The following is a 9564-nucleotide window of genomic DNA, read 5'->3' on the forward strand; positions in this document are numbered from 1 at the left end:
ATGAAACTAGAAACCCCCATAGTCAGGGGAGATTTACCACGTGAGGACAAAATACTGTGTTAATTGCTCCCCCCCCCACGTCCATGAAGAGGAGACGTGCATGTGGACTCATCCCATCAACTTGAATTCAGGGGAAAAGGACTAAAAATCCCTACCGAGAAGGGAACTGTCCCTCTTCGTGCTGCTCCGATTCTGAGGGGACAAAGATTTCTAAGCATAAGCGCGGACTCCCCAGCTGCTTAGCCTGGGTTAGCTTAATGGACACACAGAGCTTGCCTATTAGAGCAGCGTCTATCTCCTTTTGGAACCTAAGACTGTAACTCGCTGGTGTGTTATGAACATGCTCTAAATTTGTAAATAACCCATGTCTCTTTCTTGGTTAATAAATCTTTAATTTATTGTAGCGGTGTCTTTGGTGTGAGAGCTAACGTGCATTTGGGGAAAGTGACTGGTCCTTTGGGACTGGGAGTAACCTGAATATTGTGATTTTTGGTGGAAGGGACCATTTATCACACAGGCAGGCTTACCTGGATGGCAAGACAGATCAGTGTACCCAGGTGACGGTCTGTGACTCCATGGTAAGGCTGTGGTCGTGCTTGAGGGGTTCACAGTGATAGCTGGTTGGCAAAATCCAAGTACAGAAGTCACAACCACTTTGGGACGTGTGCCCTGCTCCTTAGCCGTCTGCCCTGAGGTTGGGATGGACGCTCCTTAGCCACTCCAGCCAGCCCTACACATGCTGTTTGTGCTTCAGAACAACTTATTGCCACAGTTCACAAGCACACAGCCTACCCTGGCCCCAGCAGTCACCCTGCATGACCGTCAGCGATCTGATCTCAAGTCTCCCGATGTTCGATGTTTTCCTTCATATCCCGGCTCCTGGGATTGATAATCTCAGCTATAAAGGGCACCGCGATATCAGCGTGGTTACAGATGAAAGCTTGAAAACATGTCCCAGGTGGCCTGCAGAGCTCTTGCAGGAGCTGCCCTTCCTAGGCAGGGCTAGTTATTCCTGCAGACAGAGCCGGCGGGGGGGCGTCTGCACCAGAGCCCCGCTGCACGAGCTCCAGGACACGTGCAATAGCTGCCTGTCGGCCTCTGCCTGCAGCCGGGTGGGAGAGTTTGCAGGGAGCACCAGGAAGACCCTGGGTCTGCACACACCTGGCTAGGACTGTTCAGCTGCAGGGAGGAGCCGCTCCATGCAGTTGCCCTAGCCTGGCTCTGGGTTAGACTAACAGGAATGGAGCCTTTGCAGGATCACCCAGCGCAGGGCTCACCGGACAGTGGCAAGGGGCTGCGAGGGAAAGTCTCTTTTTGAGACAGACCTGACCCGGGGGCTTGGACAGGGAAAGCCCTGCCAGCCTCGAGCTCTTAATGCTGCACTTCCCGATCTGGCAGCGGCCAGTCAGGCGGGCTTTATCAGCAGCTCTGCAAATGCCAAAGCGGGAGGATGGCTGCAGTAGTGTGACAGGGAGCTCTAGCCTCAGCTGCAAAGGGCTTTATTCCCTTACACACAGCTGCAGCAATTCTGCTGTTCTGAATGGAGCACCTAAGAGCAGTACAGAAGCTCACAAAGATAATCCATAAATGTTGCTTAGTGTTTAGAGTAGTTGCAGCCATTGCAATGCTTTTCAAAGCTTCTGATCTCTGTTCTCCACCGTCAGTCTAATTCTCTATCATTCTAAACAAAATCCAGTTCTACACATTTCTCTAGTGTTAGATTTGAGCAAAATCTACTCCTCAGGAAACTAAATTTGTCAGAATATTTCTCTTTGCAACCCTGTGATTGTAGGGTTTTGCTGGAACAAACCCAGACTTCGTAAAAATGCGTCACTGTTACTTCTGCAATAGCTGTTCAAATTTAATGGCATCTCTACAAATCCTGTTATTGACTGACTAAGAAGGGTTGCAATGTCTGCAGATTCAAAGACTGTTTGCTGTGACATCTTGCACGAAACTTAAAGCAAACCAATGTCTGCACGCTAGGGCTGCCCTGATCATGGTGTAGCGCCCCACGCTGAACAAGAACGAGGGGTGGATAGAAAGCTTGGATGTGTTGGTACCCAGGTTTTTAGGAGGACAAGCACTCCATAAATGCTGCAGTGCTGTGTATATCCGTTCAGAGCCACTGCTCCTGTTTGGCCCTTCAGCGATCCAGCCAGGGCACCGCTCTCCGGCTGTTCGCTGCCCAGCAGCTCTGTCTCTTGGATGTAGACCTGTGTCTCTCCTCACTGGGGTTTCTCCAGGCTGAACTGCTTGCACTGGTTCCCTGCACAGATGGTCTGCCTAACGAGGCCCATGTGCTTTCTTCTCAGAGACTGATAACAGAGGGATTGCTTCCACTATGGCACCACACCGCGTTCTATAAGCACACCTGCTTTATTCTTAAGGTGAAAACATTACTGAGAAAACATTTAATGAGAGAACCTAGATGTATGTTCATCCCAACTCTAACACTCTGGTAGGATAAATCTTTCAACCTAGGGCAGCCCTTGTGCTTACAAATTAATCACAGCTTCCACTCAGAACAAGCACACACATGATAGGGCCAGTCCACCTTTTTACACAGATCAGGGGGTCTTTGATTCACCCATGAAAGCTCATGCTCCAGTACGTCTGTTAGTTTATAAGGTGCCACAGGACTCTCTGCCGCTTAGTATACAATGGGTGTCTCTCCCCAGGGCACGTCTTCCAAAAATTGGCTTCAGAGCAGGAGAACTTGCATTCCCTTCACTTCAAGGTATTTCCAAAGAAAATCCACTTCCCAGTTATAGTTCCAAAGATACTTTGGGGCTTCCTCATACCTTCCAAAGCTTGCACTAATCTCATCGTCTTGCCAAAGAAGTGCCATACACTCACAACAGTACAGAAACGTTTGCGTTTCTAATACTGAATTAAACTTCTGGGGGTACATTGTAAGGCTTATCTGAATTCAATAGAGTTCAGTCAGGCTATTGACCCTCTGCCATACTCGGGATCACTTCCTTACTACGAGAGCGCTCTGTCATAGACAGCTGTACCTGGAAAGAGCTGTTAGAGAAACCGGCCATGGACTGAAGTTGGTAAAGCTGTCACTACGAGGCCAAGTGCTTGGGAATAAAATATTCCTCTCTCTAAGGAGCTGCCTAGAGGTACAAAGTCTGTCCATGCTCCTCCTGAGATAGAACCCGCTGTGCTCTATTCCCAGCTGTCTAATCGGGTTCCGTTGATTGTTACCTCTGCAGATGCAGGGAGATGACTCACCAGCTGTGGGACAGGGAGCCTCTTATGCTGATAGAAATACACAGGATCTTTTCAGGGGACAAGGCAATATTCCACGTTTATTATGAGAACACAATTTGATTTATAACCAATAGCTAATACCTCCCACCTGCAAACACCCCCACCCACCCACCCCCAAATGTTCTGTAGCCACTGTATAGTTACCAGTCCTGGACATAGCTTGAGTTCGCAGCTCGAGTTCGCAGCTCGTGGGGGCTAGCTAGCCAGGAAAGCCAGGCACAAGGAGGAGCCGGGTCTCTGTCAGGCGCGTACCGATGCCTTTTGATATTGTCTGTAGAACGTTACCCAAAGTCTTCCATTTCACCCATCCTTCTTGTAGGCTTTAGTTTGAACAAGAGTCTATGGGTCTTGCTGTGTCAGGCTGCCTCTGGGTTCGGTGTGATTGATCACCCGTCCATTGCAGTCGTGACTTTCAGCCTCGGACCTGACTTTGATCTTGTTTCAATTGCACCTTTGTTATTTTCTTTTAGGGTGGACTCTTCTCACTTTGTCAGGGCTGTTGTCGGTATCTTCAGCCCTTTGCACTTCACTTTATCAGGACAGGCTGGGGCTGGAAGTTGATTCCATCATCCATACAGACTTCCTTCACACATCTGAACTAAGTTAATAAGGGTACCGCAAGGTTTTGCAAAATGGAGTAAGCATTTCAAAATGGAGTTTTAGTTACAATATGGAGTCTTTTTAAAACAGGTGTAATGAACAATTTACAATGTTGGGAGGCAAACCGTAAACAGGAGTTACAATGTTAAAACAGTGACCCAGACAGCAAGGATCAGTGATCCAAGCAGCAATTAAACTGAAACTGCAAGAGCAGCCGGCCGAACAGCTACAGTTCTAACAAGCAGACAATAATTGAACCAAACAGCTGCAGATTTTTTCAATACGCATGAGCTGTGGGGACTTAACGAGCGGCTTTATTGCCATTTAGCCGGTTATTGCAATAACCGATTTTATGAATGAATGCTGTTTCATTCATATAACTTCACTCATGAAGTTCTATTTGTTCATTTATACAAAATAAAGTCCTATTAATAAAATCTTAATAATAGTAATTAAATAAAATTCATTCTTCAGCTCTACAATAACTCCTCTCTGAGAACGGTTTTCCAGCCAGTTTTGCACCCACCTTATAGTAGCTCCATCTAGGTTATATATCCCTAGTTTGTTTATGAGCAGGTCATGCAAGACAGTAAAACTTTTGATACTAAAGACAAGATATACCACATCTACCTCCCCCCCACCATACACACAGCTTGTTACCCTGTCAAAGAAACTCGGTGAGTTTGACTATTTGTTCTTGACTAATGCATGTTGACCGTTCCTTATCACTTATTTATCTTCTAGGTGTTTGCAAATTGATTGCTTGTTTATTTGCTCCATTATCTTTCCGGGTACTGAAGTTAAGCTGACTGGTCTGTAATTCCCTGGTTGTCCTTATTTTCCTTTGTATAGATTGTCACTAGGATTTATCCTTCTCCAGTCCTCTGGAATCTCTCCCATCTTGCATGATTTTTTTAAGAAAATCGCTAATGGCTCAGATATCCCCTATGAAGCCCATAAGGCTAACTTGCCTTTTTAATATTCACTGTCTTGCCTTCGTTATATTCTGTCTTTATTCTATTCAGCGGCAATGTAATGCAAGGAACCTACAGGCTTGTATCCTGTAAGGCATTGGCTTCAGCAGTTAGCATAAGACTTGAGGCCTCTGAACTTTGGCACAGATAAATGACCTAACGGTCCTCCAGAAATCTAGGGAACTGAAAATAGAATGTGCAAGGGGGAATTTTGATCATAGTGACACCTACCAACCACAGGAATATGAGTGAACATCTGCAGATGACTAACCATAAGAGTGCTGTGGCATCAAAATGACGTACATGATAATAAGTTTGTATACTAACCTATAGAAGCACACCCCAAGGTTAGTAAGGTGAAGAAATACAAATAAGGAATAGGGGAGAAACCCCTACCGATTATGCATCAGACATAGTGGCATTCCAGCCTATGGGCAGCCGGAGAGAGAGATGTAGCCCTTGGGAGGTGATGGCTAACATTTCAGATTGTTCTGCAAGGGATGGTATGAGTAGATCCTGGCTAGATTGTCGGGCTAAATGGGTAGTGATCAATGGCTCCATGTCTAGTTGGCAGCCGGTATCAAGTGGAGTGCCCCAAGGGTCAGTCCTGGGGCCGCTCTTGTTCAATATCTTCATTAATGATCTGGAGGATGGTGTGGATTGCTCTCTCAGCAAGTTTGCAGAGGACACTAAACTGGGAGGAGTGGTAGATACGCTGGAGGGTAGGGATAGGATACAGAGGGACCTAGACAAATTGGAGGATTGGGCCAAAAGAAATCTGATGAGGTTCAACAAGGACAAGTGCAGAGTCCTGCACTTAGGACGGAAGAATCCCATGCACCGCTACAGACTAGGGACCAAATGGCTCGGCAGCAGTTCTGCAGAAAAGGACCTAGTGGTTACAGTGGACGAGAAGCTGGATATGAGTCAACAATGTGCCCTTGTTGCCAAGAAGGCCAATGGCATTTTGGGATGTATAAGTAGGGGCATTGCCAGCAGATCGAGGGACGTGATCGTTCCCCTCTATTCGACATTGGTGAGGCCTCATCTGGAGTACTGTGTCCAGTTTTGGGCTGCACACTACAAGAAGGATGTGGCAAAATTGGAAAGAGTCCAGCAGAGGTAAACAAAAATGATTAGGGTCTGGAACACATGACTTATGAGGAGAGGCTGAGGGAACTGGGATTGTTTAGTCTGCGGAAGAGAAGAATGAGGGGGGATTTGATAGTTGCTTTCAACTACCTGAAAGGTGGATCCAAAGAGGATGGATCTAGACTGTTCTCAGTGGTAGCAGATGACAGAACAAGGAGTAATGGTCTCAAGTTGCAGTGGGGGAGGTTTAGGTTGGATATTAAGAAAAAAAAAATCACTAGAAGGATGGTGAAGCACTGGAATGTGTTACCTAGGGAGGTGGTGGAATCTCCTTCCTTCCTTAGAGGTTTTTAAGGTCAGGCTTGACAAAGCCCTGGCTGGGATGACTTAGCCCTGGTCTACACTAGGACTTTAGGTCGAATTTAGCAGCGTTAAATTGATTTAAACCTGCACCTGTCCACACAGTGAAGCCCTTTATTTCGACTTAAAGGGCTCTTAAAATCGATTTCCTTACTCCACCCCTGACAAGTGGATTAGCGCTTAAATCAACGTTCCCAGCTCGAATTTGGGGTACTGTGGACACAATTCGATGTTATTGGCCTCCGGGAGCTATCCCAGAGTGCTCCTTTCTGACCGCTCTGGACAGCACTCTCAACTCAGATGCACTGGCCAGGTAGACAGGAAAAGAACCGCGAACTTTTGAATCTCATTTCCTGTTTGGCCAGCGTGGCAAGCTGCAGGTGACCATGCAGAGCTCATCAGCACAGGTGACCATGATGGAGTCCCAGAATCGCAAAAGAGCTCCAGCATGGACCGAACGGGAGGTACGGGATCTGATCGCTGTTTGGGGAGAGGAATCCGTGCTATCAGAACTCCGTTCCAGTTTTCGAAATGCCAAAACCTTTGTGAAAATCTCCCAGGGCATGAAGGACAGAGGCCATAACAGGGACCCAAAGCAGTGCCGCGTGAAACTGAAGGAGCTGAGGCAAGCCTACCAGAAAACCAGAGAGGCGAACAGCCGCTCTGGGTCAGAGCCCCAAACATGCCTCTTCTATGATGAGCTGCATGCCATTTTAGGGGGTTCAGCCACCACTACCCCAGCCGTGTTGTTTGACTCCTTCAATGGAGATGGAGGCAATACGGAAGCAGGTTTTGGGGACGAAGAAGATGATGAGGAGGACGAGGTTGTAGATAGCTCACAGCAAGCAAGCGGAGAAACCGGTTTTCCCGACAGCCAGGAACTGTTTCTCACCCTAGACCTGGAGCCAGTACCCCCCGAACCCACCCAAGGCTGCCTCCTGGACCCAGCAGGCGGAGAAGGGACCTCTGGTGAGTGTACCTTTTAAAATGCTATACATGGTTTAAAAGCAAGCATGTGAAAGGATTACTTTGCCCTGGCATTTGCGGTTCTCCTAGATGTAGTCCTAAAGCCTTTGCAAAAGGTTTCTGGGGAGGGCAGCCTTATTTCGTCCTTCATGGTAGGACACTTTTATCACTCCAGGCCAGTAACACATACTCGGGAATCACTGTAGAACAAAGCATTGCAGTGTATGTTTGCTGGCATTCAACCAAAATCCGTTCTTTCTCTCTCTGTGTTATCCTCAGGAGAGTGAGATATAATTCATGGTCACCTGGTTGAAATAGGGTGCTTTTCTTCAGGGACACATTCCTGCTGTGCTGTTTGCCTGTGGCTGAACAGAAATGTTCCCCGCTGTTAGCCACGGGGAGGGGGGAGGGTTGAGGGGGTAGTCACGCGGTGGGAGGAGGCAAAATGCGACCTTGTAACAAAAGCACATGTGCTATGTATGTAATGTTAACAGCAAGGTTTACCCTGAAAGAGCGTAGTGACTGTTTTATAAAATGTGTCTTTTTAAATACCGCTGTCCCTTTTTTTTTCTCCACCAGCTGGATGTGTTTCAATGATCACAGGATCTTCTCCTTCCCAGAGGCTAGTGAAGCTTAGAAAGAAAAAAAAACGCACTCGAGATGAAATGTTCTCCGAGCTAATGCTGTCCTCCCACACTGACAGAGCACAGACGAATGCGTGGAGGCAAATAATGTCAGAGTGCAGGAAAGCACAAAATGACCGGGAGGAGAGGTGGAGGGCTGAAGAGAGTAAGTGGCGGGCAGAAGACAGGGCTGAAGCTCAAATGTGGCGGCAGCGTGATGAGAGAAGGCAGGATTCAATGCTGAGGCTGCTGCAGGACCAAACCAGAATGCTCCAGTGTATGGTTGAGCTGCAGCAAAGGCAGCTGGAGCACAGACTGCCACTGCTGCCCCTCTGTAACCAACCGCCCTCCTCCCCAAGTTCCATAGCCTCCACACCCAGATGCCCAAGAACGCGGTGGGGGGGCCTCCGGCCAACCAGCGACTCCACAACAGAGGATTGCCCAAAAAAAAGAAGGCTGTCATTCAATAAATTTTAAAGTTGTAAACTTTTAAAGTGCTGTGCTTAAAGTGCTGTGTGGCATTTTCCTTCCCTCCTCCACCACCCCTCCTGGGATACCTTGGTAGTCATCCCCCTATTTGTGTGATGAATGAATAACGAATGCATGACTGTGAAGCAGCAATGACTTTATTGCCTCTGCAAGCGGTGATTAAAGGGAGGAGGGGAGGGTGGTTAGCTTACAGGGAAGTAGAGTGAACCAAGGGGCGGGGGGTTTCATCAAGGAGAAACAAACAGAACTTTCACACTGTAGCCTGGCCAGTCATGAAACTGGTTTTCAAAGCTTCTCTGATGCGTACCGCGCCCTCCTGAGCTCTTCTAACCGCCCTGGTGTCTGGCTGCGCGTAACCAGCAGCCAGGCGATTTGCCTCAATCTCCCACCCCGCCATAAACGTCTCCCCCTTACTCTCACAGATATTGTGGAGCACACAGCAAGCAGTAATAACAGTGGGAATATTGGTTTCGCTGAGGTCTAAGCGAGTCAGTAAACTGCGCCAGCGCGCCTTTAAACGTCCAAATGCACATTCTACCACCATTCTGCACTTGCTCAGCCTGTAGTTGAACAGCTCCTGACTACTGTCCAGGCTGCCTGTGTACAGCTTCATGAGCCATGGCATTAAGGGGTAGGCTGGGTCCCCAAGGATACATATAGGCATTTCAACATCCCCAACAGTTATTTTCTGGTCTGGGAAGAAAGTCCCTTCCTGCAGCTTTTGAAACAGACCAGAGTTCCTGAAGATGCGAGCGTCATGCACCTTTCCCGGCCATCCCATGCTGATGTTGGTGAAACGTCCCTTGTGATCCACCAGAGCTTGCAGCACTATCGAAAAGTACCCCTTGCGGTTTATGTACTTGGCGGCTGGGTGCTCTGGTTCCAAGATAGGGATATGGGTTCCGTCTATAGCCCCACCACAGTTAGGGAATCCCATTGCAGCAAAGCCATCCACAATGACCTGCACATTTCCCAGGGTCACTACCCTTGATATCAGCAGATCTTTGATTGCGTGGGCTACTTGCATCACAGCAGCCCCCACAGTAGATTTGCCCACTCCAAATTGATTCCCAACTGACCGGTAGCTGTCTGGCGTTGCAAGCTTCCACAGGGCTATCGCCACTCGCTTCTCAACTGTGAGGGCTGCTCTCATCCTGGTATTCATGCGCTTCAGGGCA

At 48.0% G+C, this 9564-nt stretch overlaps 1 protein-coding gene across 1 annotated transcript; it reads left to right on the forward strand.

Annotated features, from left to right (window-relative positions):
- The first annotated feature begins 6591 nt into the window (after positions 1-6591).
- On the forward strand, positions 6592-8374 carry LOC140905298 (uncharacterized). The gene is made up of 2 exons (XM_073328358.1): positions 6592-7277; positions 7854-8374. Exons 1-2 carry the CDS (start codon positions 6695-6697, stop codon positions 8372-8374), a joined length of 1104 nt encoding a protein of 367 aa, XP_073184459.1. The 5' UTR covers positions 6592-6694.
- The last annotated feature ends 1190 nt before the right edge of the window (positions 8375-9564 follow it).

Source organism: Lepidochelys kempii, chromosome 1 (assembly GCF_965140265.1).
Source record: "Lepidochelys kempii isolate rLepKem1 chromosome 1, rLepKem1.hap2, whole genome shotgun sequence".
NCBI lineage: Eukaryota > Metazoa > Chordata > Testudines > Cheloniidae > Lepidochelys > Lepidochelys kempii.